General features: G+C 39.3%; 1 protein-coding gene and 1 pseudogene across 1 annotated transcript; both read right to left on the bottom strand.

The window, feature by feature from the left end:
• Positions 1 to 4,556: 4,556 nt before the first annotated feature.
• LOC122093107 (L-type lectin-domain containing receptor kinase IV.1-like) lies at positions 4,557 to 6,590 on the bottom strand. The gene has a single exon (XM_042663354.1). The coding sequence runs from the start codon at positions 6,588 to 6,590 to the stop codon at positions 4,557 to 4,559; it is 2,034 nt and encodes a 677-aa protein (XP_042519288.1).
• Positions 6,591 to 10,644: 4,054 nt separating this feature from the next.
• On the bottom strand, positions 10,645 to 12,704 carry LOC122093108 (annotated as a pseudogene).
• Between the last annotated feature and the right edge of the window lie 1,044 nt (positions 12,705 to 13,748).

A 13,748-nucleotide genomic window follows, 5' to 3' on the forward strand; every position in this document is an offset into this window, starting at 1 on the left:
ATTTTGGGTATTTCAAAAAGATCAACGCATTGGGAATATTGAGAGAGCGATCTGACACATGGATGTGCATAGAAATCGATGCAGACGCGATTCTTCTCTAATTTAGGCGTTGTTTTGGTTGAGAAGATATTGGAGATTGTTCTTTATGCTATGGTGATGATTCTCTGATCTTCTACGTGCAGAGGAGTCCACTTGGCGATGCCTAAGTGGTGTTTGAATCCCTTATTATCTCTATTTACATATTCTTGTTCTTCATTGAATAGAGATAGGAGTTTGGATAGGGATTTCTTGTAAGTTGTTGTGGGTATGTTACATGTTTGATTAAATGCCACAGTCAACCTGGGTTTAACTTTTTGGTGGTATTTTATCCAAATTTTCTATTGATTTACTCCTTAGTCTAGGGAGGGTAAAGATATGGACAGGTGACAAGACCTCAGGTTGTGAGGCACTTATAAAACCAAGTGAGGGTTCATCAATGAGGTGATAATGAGATTACCCAGTGAAGGCACTCCGTGGACTAGGCACACCGTCGAACCACGTAAATACTTATGCTTATTTTCTCTGGTTAGAAGTGTTTTGCTTGCAGGGTGGTTGAGTACATTTGGCAGACTCCTTTCCACTGATTGGGAAGAGGAGTGAATGTACTTGTGTTTAAAATAACACAGGTTAATCGACAATATTTTAAGGGACACTGATTCACCCCCCCTCTCAGTGACTGTCTGGAAACTTCAGAGAAGATAGACCATCATAGGTGTTGATAGCGTATGAGACAAAGTAGAACTCAAACTCTTGCTGATATGATCAGACGAAACGCTCTAGCAGCAAAATGCTCAACTCCAAGGATTTGTAGCAAAGATTAGCAACGTGCAAACGTGGATGAGCACAACACTTACCAACCAAGACACATGTGCGGATAGGTTTAAAGCATATGTGAAATTGGATGTACATGATCGGGTAGTGAACGGCAAGAAGTTGATAGCATTGCCCTAGACCTGATCAATCGGCTTGCTCAATTGACCCAACCTAAGCCTTGATGGTTGAATTCTGACTGTTTGATTTTATATGAATATTTATACTATGTATACATTTGCCCCTCTCAAACCCTATAGCAGTGGGTAAAACTATTTTCAGAGGTGAGCCAGGCCCAGTTTGAACTCTTGAACCTAAGATTTAGTTTTACCACCCAAAAAAAAAAAAAAACCTAAGACTTAGGCCTCCCATACTTCCCACCAAACATCATGTAGGAAATAGGTCCTCTTAAGAATGTTAATCATTTAGATTCCATTTTATTGGTTCAATTATGATTCGGATCAACATATGAAAGATAGTAAAATAATAAAAAACAAATCACTTATTTAATGTGTAAGAGTCATATAGTTGGGTCAAATTCCACTCCGTGATTAATAGAATATTGTAATGCACTTTCATGAATAAAGTTATGTTTATCAGGAAAAAAAAAATTACAATGTAAAGTCAAGATAAACCATGAAAGAGAGGAATGAGCTCTTCACTTACCTGAAAGAAGCCCCACTTCTCACTACCGTCCCTAATCGACTCCATGGTACCTCCTCTCTCCTCACCTTCTATAGCTGGAAACGATGTCATGGCTCTCTCTCTCTCTCTCTCTCTCTGTTTTTCTTCTTTGAAACTCTCTCTTCTCTCATTGGGAATGCTTAGGAAGGGCCAAGTGGTTACAGTTTAGGGGAATTTACTATCACTCTCCTACACTTAGCCTATATCTACTAAAACTCCCTACCTTTTACTTTTTTTTTCTAATACTCCCCTGCTTTTAGACTTTTACATCTCTTTCTCCCTTGCTCTTTTTAAATACCCAGATTGTCCCTCTTTTTCACTTTTCACCTCTTAAACTTTTTTCATATTGATTGATTGGATCAAATTGATTGTGAATGAAAACCAATACTTTACATGGGTCCTATTTCTCCATTAGAGGGTGGTGAGTTCCCATAAATTTAAATCTCTTTCCACTGGGAAAGGATTAAGTGGTCCAGATCGGTATTGGTTGAGAACGATTCAGATCCAATACTTTCATCAATTTTTTTAATCTCTAAAAACTATGTGTCGCAGTTCTAACAGGAAATGTAACATTAAATTCGATATCGATCCTAATTAGTATCGGTTGATATCGATACCAACCCAATACCGATAAGAACAAATAGATACTAAGCTCGTGATGATGGATGAGACAAAATAAAAAAATAATAATAATAAACAAACAAGAACTTTGATGATGGATTAGACAAAAAAACTAATAAATAAATGATATCTTTAAGTGATTCAATACTAATGTATTTAAAAGAAAAAATCAAAAAATAGAAAATAGAAAAATAACGGCATGGGAGCCCAGGATATGTTTGAGTTTCAGCCAACAAAGCAACTTTTAACCAAGTAATAATAGAAATACAAAGCGAGTTGGTTGTTTTCTTAGATTAGTAAAAGCATGCTTTGAACCAAAAATTTTGAAAAAAATTTAATAGATTATAAGTGAAAATGAGGAGCAATCTGGGTATGTAAAAAGAGGAGGAGAGGGAGATGTAAAAGTCTAAAAACCCAAAAATCAGAAGAAAAAAAAAATAGAAAAATTTTAATAAGTAGACCAAGTGTAGAAAAATGATAGCAAATTTCCCTACAATTAATAGGCATATTTTGCTTGATACCAGGAGATAAGGAACAAGAGGTTCAAAATTTCGAGGAAGCTTAGAGGAATAAGGAGGGGTTGGGTCACAATCACATCGGTCCAAGAAATGGAAAAAAAAACCACAGAACAAAAAAAAAAAAAAAAATAGAAAGGTGCATGATTACTCATCAATGTGGCAATCAATATCCACGAGGCTACCTTCCTCTTGTCCATTTCTCAACTATAGCAGTAAAACATTTCTTTACCAAAAAAACGTAAAACATTTCATCTTCCCTCCGAAGTACTCCGCCTGAAACTCTTGACCAGAAGTAATCCACTTAAGTAGCACCAACAAGAATGACGACTTTTCTTTTTTTTTTTTTTTTTTTGGGGGTGGGGGGTGGAATTTTATTATCACTCCCCCGACCTATATTTACGAAAAAAAAATTTCATCTTTTACTATTTTTCTAATACTCCTTGCTTTTGGAATTTTACATCTCTTTCACCCCTCATCTCTTTAAATACCTAGTTACCCTCTTTTTCACTTGTAATTTATTAAAAAAATTTCAAATTTTTTTCATTCAAGACATGCTTTTACTAATCTAAAAAGATAGTCAACTGGCTTTGTCGTTCTATTATTACTTAGTTAAATGTTTCTTTAGTGGCCGAAACTCAAACATCTCCTTGGCTCTCATACCATTATTTTTTTATTTTATATTTTTTTAAATGCATTAGTATTGAGTCACTTAAAGATAATATTTTTATTTATTAATTTTTTGTCTCATCCATCATCAAGGTTATTGTTTATTTATTATTTTTTTTATTTTCTTTTGCCTCATCCATCATCATGAGCTTAGTATCTTTTTTTTTTTTTTTATCAGTAAATTGGGTTGATATCGATCTCAACCAATACTAACTCGGATCGATATTGAATTTAATGTTACATTCCCTGTTAAGATTGCGACACATGGTTTTAGAGATTAAAACAAGCAATATCTAATCATTCTAATAACCTATAGGATTAAGTAGTTTCAAAAACTTATAGATTGGGATCAGATTACTATGCATCAGCAACGCATAACACTAAAATGCCGAACAGACATAAAAACAAATACGGGGAAGAAACCCCACTCTCTGCAAGCATTGTGTAGCCTCTATAATTCCAATTCTTTGGATGGTTCTTCAGAATTCGAGAGTTGAATATTAATGACAGGCACAATCGGAAGCAGAGTTGTGTCTATGATTATAGGTGAATCTTGATCTGGACCTGCATAGCGCGGGGGAATAGTGATGAGAGGCTTTTTGGCCAACTCTTGAACGCTAGGTACCAGTAGAGATGCCCCAAAAGTCAGTACCTCCCTGGAGGATTTCATCGTTCATTATCTGAAGCGCGTTCGAAGATCGAATGACTAATTAGATGTTCCATTTCACCTAAAAAAAAAAAACCCCCAATTAGATGTTCTAACTTGATGAGTTTCTCAGGTCGCCATTAATTAACACTGTGAGAGAGAGACCCTAAATCTGCAACTCAATATTTGGGGGGAGAAACCCTAAACCTGCAGCTCAATGTTTTGGGGGTTTTACCTGGAAGGGTAAAATATTTGGAAAATAGCAATCACACCACGTCGTCACTTAAGGATTAGGCTCTATGGTACAAGATAATTTTCCATAAAAATATATTGAAAGAAGAAAAGAAAAGCACACAAAAAGCAAGCCAGAGAGGCTATAACCAAGGGCAAAGGCCCTAACTAGACAAAACCACTGCATTACACATAGAAGAAAGGGATTTACGAGAGGCTTGATAAATATATATAGCTACATAAAATATAGAGTTGCTCTTGTGGAGGGAATCGAATATAGAATTTGTCTATGAGTGGGATCCCAATAGAATCTCTATATTCGGTTAATAACAGTGTGAGAATCAACGTCCTCCAGATAGTATCCATTCAGAAACTGGCGTTGATATAGGCACGGCAAAATCACCTAAGCCTTCGCCATCCACAAGCAGCGTTACACCATTACCACTCAGACTAAGAGATGACAGATCTGGTAGAGGAAGTTCTCCCTCCAAAAAGTGCACAACTTGTCTCGTTGTTGGCCTTGCTGTTGGAACCCAATTAGAGCAAAGCAATCCAAGATTCAACACCAACTTCATTTCCCTCTCTACGTAATTCATTCCCAATTTTGGATCCACTGTGTCAAGAATTGCCCCCCTGCTCCAGTAAGAGAACACCCAATCCGCCAACACCATTTCCTCATCTTTCGATATTCTTGGTTTTATTGGCTTCCTCCCACAAGCAACTTCCAACATAAAAGTCCCGAATGCAAACACATCTGTGCTCGTGCTGGCTTTGCCGGTTCTTGAAAGTTCAGGTGCAAGATAACCCAGCGTCCCAGCCACGTTCGTTGTATATGGTTCAGTTCCATGGCCATACAATCTGGCAAGTCCAAAATCTCCCAATCTTGCATTGAATTCCCCATCCAATAGAACATTACCGGACTTCACATATCTGTGAACCACAACCTTCTCCCATTCTTCGTGAAGATAAAACAGTGCAGATGCTACACCTCGAATAATTCGAAACCTCTGACTCCAATTCAACACCGGCATTAATGGGTCGAAGAGAAACTTATCCAAACTTCCGTTGGGCATGTATTCATATACCAAAAGGAGTTCTTCTTTACGCCGGCAGTACCCCAAGAGAGTTACTAGGTTCCGATGCCGTATGTGACCAACGGTAACGATCTCAACAACAAATTCCCTCATTCCTTGTCTTGACTCATGGGAGATTTTCTTCACTGCAACTTCGATTTTGGAGTTGGGTAATACACCTCTATACAACCTACCAAAGCCACCACTACCTAGCAGTTCCTTATGCTTAAATCCCTTAGTGGCCACGCAGAGATCTTTATAGTTAAACCTATGAGGCCCATAATCGTGTTCCCATTCTTCAAGCACTTGTGCAAATTTTATCTTTCTTTTCACAGGAATCCGGATACCAAAGATTGTCGCCAACACCAAAGGAGCAACAATTACAGGAAGCACGATAATCAGAATAGGCGTTTTCTGTTGAAAATGGTAGGGTCCTTGATTGGGAAGCTTGGGAAGTTGGGTGAGATTGAGTTCTTCTGCTTGCCGGTTTAGCTTGAAGCTCCATCCCAGCACAAAGTGGGATGAGGAAACTTGACCAGTAGAGGATGAGAGACCGACGAACATGGGGTCCTTCATGATCGGAGAAAGATCTCGAGACAGAGACAAGAGGGGAAGAACCGGTTTAGAAACATTGAATGAAGCTAATGTGACGTTGAGCTGCTTGTGTATACCATCGTAATCAATCCAGACTTGCATGGAGTGGCCGCTTTTGAGGTTTAGGTTCTGTGCCCGACCGTCCTCATCGAAATACAACGCCGAAGCAAATCCATTGATGTTGATACCAACGCGGTTGTCATCGATATCACCGAACTCAATGTCTTGTACGGTATCGAGCTCGACTGCAAATATGTGATTGGAGGAATTGCCAACATTGGTGGCGTTGAAGAGACCAAGATATTGGCTTGGAGAAGCAGCAGATGGGAAGTCTCTTGTGGGTGCGATGAAAAAGGCTATACCGTGACCACCAGACGGGGGGCACTCGGGTACCATCTCAAAGACGAAAGTGGTAGAGAAGGAGAGAGCAACGGCGCCAAAGCGTGATGAGTTGAGAAAGTGAATCGGATTAGAGTAGAAGGCAAGGCACTGGCCCTGGCCCTGCTGTAGCGTGTTGGCCTTGGTCAGCCTAAGAATGCCATTGGATGTGAACTCGGCCATACCGCCCAGCTCTAGTTTAGTCTGTGCAGGACCTATGAATCCATTATAGGTGATACCCTCTTCGAGCCCGGATCCCATCCTTTGCTTCTCACACTGTCCATCGGGAGTGGGAACCACCTTTGGTCCGGCGTGGGGACCACAACTCATCGATGATGTGAGATGAGATGGGATGGTTACCTGTGGGGGAGAGGCAAAGGAAGAGGGAGAGTCAGAGCCAACCACAAAACCAACTTCTCCTTGCGAAACTGCCTCTATTAGGAAGAGGACCAACAAAACCGTTAGCTTCAAAATGGAAAACATGGCAAGGGACCTTTTCCACCGCTAGCTCCTTCACATTCCCTCTTCTTTCTATTTTATCTTATCTGTTTTTACCTTTTTGGAGGGGAAGGGAGTGGTGTCCTTTTAAGTTAGTACCAGTCAGAGTTCGGATCAGGATCGCGTGACCAATCTCATGCAATCCTGATGTATTCACATGGAATCCACGACAGGATTGGATACTATGTGTGTGGATCATGGTCTGGGCTCAACCCAACTAAGGTACGAGGTTGGTTGGAGAATGGATCAACCATTGTAATGAACAGAGACATGAGAAACATCACACTATCACTGGCCAAGGGAATTTGGAAAATTACGAGGAAGTGACACGAATTCGATGGTCCCCGATGGTCAATGTTGATGGATAGTCAGTCAATCAAGCGGCCACCGACAGTCATTAAGTGTGTTCGCAGTAAAGCCGGTCAAAGCCACGCTGTTTTATTATTGTTGATAGAAAGGTCAAGTGTCAAGGCCCTAACATATCCGACTTATTATTCCGATATCGATTTGAAATATCGTATTGAATGAATGACTGGATCTATCTTGGACAGATTTATCCTGTTTTTGATCAAAATTAAATTTTTATTATGTTTTTACTCTTGGACTATACCTATGTATCAGGATTGGAGATTGATCAAGGCCAATATCGATCTGATCTAGTCAATACTGAACGATTCAATCCGATTTTCAGAATCATGATCAAGATTCATATCACACTCAATTTCGGCTATTCAAAAGATAGGAATAGTAGTGAACCGATTTATCATTGTTTTAAAAGGACAATTTCGTAAATCTATTAGATTAAAATAATACTTACAAAACAAGTAGATTTATAAGAAAAGTAAGTATAAAACAATGTCAATCTTACTTGCTTTGTAATTTATTTTTCTATCTAAGTAAGATGTTATAAAACATCACAACTTTTAGCTAAAGGGACTTTATTTGTGCATTTGTCAAATTAGGTGGGTAAGGCCATCTTTGTTCTTAGTGTTTTGTTTTGTGCATTTGTCGTTTCCTATTAGGCACACCTTGGGCCATTTTTACGGGGTTTTTAGTGTTCTTCATTACTATCAGTGAAAGTTAAATGGTTCTCATTCAACCCCGATATGTCCCGGTCCATGTCATTGTGGGTTCCATATGGACCCGTGGGATTAATTGGGCAAAGTCTTTGATACCTATCGTTAACAAAAAAAATAAATAAGTATGAAAAGACTTCTTTCGCTCCATCTTTGTTTGATTGAGAAAGAAAAAAATGTAATCTATTTGATCTTAGTGTCTTAATTAATGCTCCAAAAAAAAAAAAAAATTTGTAACCATTGGATAGGTAACCCCACCTTCGATCAAAATTTGTATTGCGCATTTTACATGATGAGGTGAAAATTTCAATAGGAAAATGTGAATTTGATTTTATCCAATGTAGGTCATGCGGCGTTGACATTGAAATGTCGGAATCTTATATCTTCAGTTTCCTTTTCTTGACTCCTTCCCTTTTTGGTTGCTTCTCCAAAAATCACTCATTAAATACATTGAACCAATTGTATGACAAAACACATGTAGTATGGACCAATGGGGTTGGTAGCCTAGTGGTAAAAATGCCCTCAACCTATCATTGTTCGAGTCAGTTGGTTGACTCATGGTACGGAGCCTATGGAACTTTTAACAGCTACTTTGTCATATATAATTTTAGGGAGAAAGAACCATGCAAGCCTGGTATTACCTACACTAAGACATAGGTACGTGTAACAAAAAAACACATTGCCCCTCCTTTCCTTGCGTTGAAGATGCTCCTATGTGCCCCTCATTGACCCCATACATTAGTGTTGCCTACATCGTATTGGCAGAGTTCTTTCTCCCATAGTTGTAAGTGAAAGTGAAAACCACCAAAAAGCATCGCATAAGGTTCATTGTTTCAATTCAATGCATTTTAGTTCATGTTCTTTTCTTGGTATTCCTATGAAGGTTGTTGAGTCCTTTGCAAAGCAAGCCCTTTTATATATTGTTGGGATTGGGTACATCTTATATTGTGTGGATTCATATAATTATGATTGTATTTGAATTTGTAATTGAGTAGAGTTTAGAATCCATTACATATACGAGGATATGATTGTAATTTTGTGGAGATAAGGGTTTCTGGGTTCCCTATATATATATTGTCTATGTGGGAAAAACCTATACAATAGGGAGATCACTTTGTGAGGTGGAGAGCGATGTAAGAGTTTTCAGGGCTGGTGGAAATTATCTGGTTCTCTCAAGTGGATATAGTCAATCCTGATAAATTAATCATGTTAAATTTCTTGCGTGTGTGATTATTTGCTTGAGTTCTATCCCATGGTTGCGCATTTCGTCCTCAACAAGTGATATGTTACATCAGAAGTGGATAGCCCGATGTGAAAACTTATAAGTACTTAGACATCATCTTTTTAATGACTATCTTTTAAGGATGAGTTATATCCAAGTCTCTAATGAATAGCATCAAAACTAGATTTGATGTGCAAAGAGAATGAGGGAGGTTTCCGAAGTACAATACGAGGTACGATTCCTTAAAGGATTCCATAAAGAAATCGAATCGTGAAATTGTATTTTTCTTCCTTTACCGGGGTTGCTACTTAAAAGGGTGAGTTCATATGTCTGTTATCTACTTATCTCTGTTTCAAGAAGAAAGAAGAGTATCAATTAATGATTTCTATTTGTATTTATTAACTATTTTTTAGAAATTTTTATTTGTGATAATAAATTATGGACCACAAATAGTATTCGTTTGGTTACTATTTATAAAATAGATTATATAATGAGAAATAGGTTTTAGTTTTCACCATCAGCTTTGAGCTTCGAGCAAGAGAGATTATAGGATTTGGGGTTTTTTTATTGGAAAAGTATAAAACATATAGAAGGTACCTATTTACCATTGATTTTGAGTAGTTTAGCATACGTGCGCATTTAAGGTAGTAAAAATCAACATAAATGATTTGTTACCACAAATCACAATAGCTTGAGAGTAATTTGTGATTTGTGATTTGTGATTTATTCTAATTTATTATAAATAAAAATAAGTGTTATAAATTATACCAAACATTTGTAAAAATAAAAATAAATCAAATAAATACAATTAGAAATCAAACCAAACAGAGCCTAAATAAAAACAAAAACAAAAAGTGCAGATTAAAAGAGAGAAGAGTGAAGACAAGACTCATGAGAAAATAGTTGCATGTTAGGCAAGGAGAGAAGACAAAAAAAAATAATAATAATAAGGTAATTTACGTTGCCACCCCCTAGAGAATGTCAGTATTATAGAAATACCCTCTCTTTTTCACCAAATTAGACTCAGACCCCCTACCGACACTCTCTATTACAGAATATATCAAGAATGCTGATATCAACAGTTCATTTTTTTTCTAAATACCATTTTACCCTTAAATGCTCTCATCCCTCTTGTTTAGCAACCTGCAATCCATTAAACCCAAAAGAAATATGCAAATCAATATATAACATCAAAAAGGGGCAAAAAAAAAAAANTCAATGTTTTGGGGGTTTTACCTGGAAGGGTAAAATATTTGGAAAATAGCAATCACACCACGTCGTCACTTAAAGATTAGGCTCTATGGTACAAGATAATTTTCCATAAAAATATATTGAAGGAAGAAAAGAAAAGCACACAAAAAGCAAGCCAGAGAGGCTATAACCAAGGGCATAGGCCCTAGCTAGACAAAACCATGGCATTACACATAGAAGAAAGGGATTTAGGAGAGGCTTGATAAATATATATATATATATATATATATGCCACATAAAATATGGAGTTGCTCTTGTGGAGGGAATCGAATAAAAAATTTGTCTATGAGTGGGATCTCTATAGAAACTCTATATTCGGTTAATAACAGTGTGAGAATCAACGTCCTCCAGATAGTATACATTCAGAAACTGGTGTTGATATAGGCACGGCAAAATCACCTAAGCCTTCGCCATCCACAAGCAGCGTTACACCATTACCACTCAGACTAAGAGATGACAGATCTGGTAGAGGAAGTTCTCCCTCCAAAAAGTGCACAACTTGTCTCATTGTTGGCCTTGCTGTTGGAACCCAATTAGAGCAAAGCAATCCAAGATTCAACACCAACTTCATTTCCCTCTCTACGTAATTCATTCCCAATTTTGGATCCACTGTGTCAAGAATTGCCCCCCTGCTCCAGTAAGAGAACACCCAATCCGCCAACACCATTTCCTCATCTTTCGATGTTCTTGGTTTTATTGGCTTCCTCCCACAAGCAACTTCCAACATAAAAGTCCCGAATGCAACACATCTGTGCTCGTGCTGGGTTTGCCGGTTCTTGAAAGTTCAGGTGCAAGATAACCCAGCGTCCCAGCCACGTTCGTTGTATGTGGTTCAGCTCCATGGCCATACAATCTGGCAAGTCCAAAATCTCCTAATCTTGCATTGAATTCCCCATCCAATAGAACATTACCGGACTTCACATCTCTGTGAACCACAACCTTCTCCCATTCTTCGTGAAGATAAAACAGTGCAGATGCTACACCTCGAATAATTCGAAACCTCTGACTCCAATTCAACACCGGCATTAATGGGTCGAAGAGAAACTTATCCAAACTTCCGTTGGGCATGTATTCATATACCAAAAGGAGTTCTTCTTTACGCCGGCAGTACCCCAAGAGAGTTACTAGGTTCCAATGCCGTATGTGACCAACGGTAACGATCTCAGCAACAAATTCCCTCATTCCTTGTCTTGACTCATGGGAGATTTTCTTCACTGCAACTTCGATTTTGGAGTTGGGTAATACACCTCTATACACCCTACCAAAGCCACCACTACCTAGCAGTTCCTTATGCTTAAATCCCTTAGTGGCCACGCAGAGATCTTTATAGTTAAACCTATGAGGCCCATAATCGTGTTCCCATTCTTCAAGCACTTGTGCAAATTTTATCTTTCTTTTCACAGTAATCCGGATACCAAAGATTGTCGCCAACACTAAAGCGGCAACAATTACAGGAAGCACGATAATCAGAATAGGCGTTTTCTGTTGAAACTGGTAGGGTCCTTGATTGGGAAGCTTGGGAAGTTGGGTGAGATTGAGTTCTTCTGCTCGCCCGCTTAGCTTGAAGCTCCATCCCAGCACATAGTGGGATGAGGAAACTTGACCAGTAGAGGATGAGAGACCGACGAACATGGGCTCCTTCATGATCGGAGAAAGATCTCGAGACAGAGACAAGAGGGGAAGAGCCGGTTTAGAAACATTGAATGAAGCTAATGTGACGTTGAGCTGCTTGTGTATACCATCGTAATCAATCCAGACTTGCATGGAGTGGCCACTTTTGAGGGTTAGGTTCTGTGCCCGACCGTCCTCATCGAAATACGACGCCGGAGCGGAAGCAACAGATTCCAATCCATTGATGTTGATACCAACGTGGTTGACATCGATATCACCGAACTCAATGTCTTGTACGGTGTCGAGCTCGACTGCAAATATGTGATTGGAGGAATTGCCAACATTGGTGGCGTTGAAGAGACCAAGATATTGGCTTGGAGAAGCAGCAGATGGGAAGTCTCTTGTGGGTGCGATGAAAAAGGCTATACCGTGACCACCAGACGGGGGGCACTCGGGGACCATCTCAAAGACGAAAGTGGTAGAGAAGGAGAGAGCAACGGCGCCAAAGCGTGATGAGTTGAGAAAGTGAATCGGATTAGAGTAGAAGGCAAGGCCCTGGCCCTGGCCCTGGCCCTGCCCCTGCTGTAGCGTGTTGGCCTTGGTCAGCCTAAGAATGCCATTGGATGTGAACTCGGCCATACCGCCCAGCTCTAGTTTAGTCTGTGCAGGACCTATGAATCCATTATAGGTGAAACCCTCTTCGAGCCCGGATCCCATCCTTTGCTTCTCACGCTGTCCATCGGGAGTGGAAACCACCTTTGGTCTGGTGTGGGGACCACAACTCATCGATGATGTGAGATGAGATGGGATGGTTACCTGTGGGGGAGAGGGAAAGGAAGAGGGAGAGTCAGAGCCAACCACAAAACCAACTTCTCCTTGCGAAACTGCCTCTATTAGGAAGAGGACCAACAAAACCGTTAGCTTCAAAATGGAAAACATGGCAAGGGACCTTTTCCACCGCTACCTCCTTCACATTCCCTCTTCTTTCTATTTTATCTTATCTGTTTTTCCTTTTTTGGAGGGGAAGGGAGTGGTGTCCTTTTAAGTTAGTACCAGTCAGAGTTCGGATCAGGATCTCGCGTGACCATTCTCATGCAATCCTGATGTATTCACATGGAATCCACGACAGGGTTGGATACTATGTGTGTGGATCATGGTCTGGGCTCAACCCAACTCAGATACGAGGTTGGTTGGAGAATGGATCAACCATTGTAATGAACAGAGAAATGAGAAACATCACACTATCCCTGGCCAGGGAATCTGGAAAATTACGAGGAAGTGACACGAATTCGATTGTCCCCGATGGTCAATGGTGATGGATAGTCAGTCAATCAAGCGGCCACCGACAGTCAGTAAGTGTGTTCGCGGTAAAGTCGGTCAAAGCCACGCTGTTTTATTATTGTTGATAGAAAGCTTGTCAAGTGTCAACGATTTCACATTCAGTCGGAACGGTTCTGAAACTCGAGATCGAAATCATTCCGATATCGATTTGAAATATCGTTTTGATCTAAGTGTCTTAATTAATGCTCAAAAAAAAAAAATTTGTAACCATTGGATAGGTAACCCCACCTTCGCTCAGAATTTGTATTGCGCATTTTACATGATGAGGTGAAAATTTCAATAGGAAAATTTGAATTTGATTTTATCCAACGTAGGTCATGCGGCGTTCACATTGAAATGTCAGAATCTTATATCTTCAGTTTCCTTTTCTTGCCTCCTTCCCTTTTTGGCTGCTTTTCCTGACCAAAAATCACTCATTAAATACATTGAACCAATTCTATGACAAAACACATGTAGTATGGAGGAACTTTTAACAGCTACTTTACCATA

This window comes from Macadamia integrifolia, chromosome 11, assembly GCF_013358625.1.
Source record: "Macadamia integrifolia cultivar HAES 741 chromosome 11, SCU_Mint_v3, whole genome shotgun sequence".
NCBI classification, from domain to species: Eukaryota; Viridiplantae; Streptophyta; class Magnoliopsida; order Proteales; family Proteaceae; genus Macadamia; species Macadamia integrifolia.

What these genes read in the sequence shown, in the direction of transcription:
- LOC122093107 (XM_042663354.1), bottom strand. Translation starts at nt 6,590, where the DNA reads ATGAGTTGTGGTCCCCACGCCGGACCAAAGGTGGTTCCCACTCCCGAT.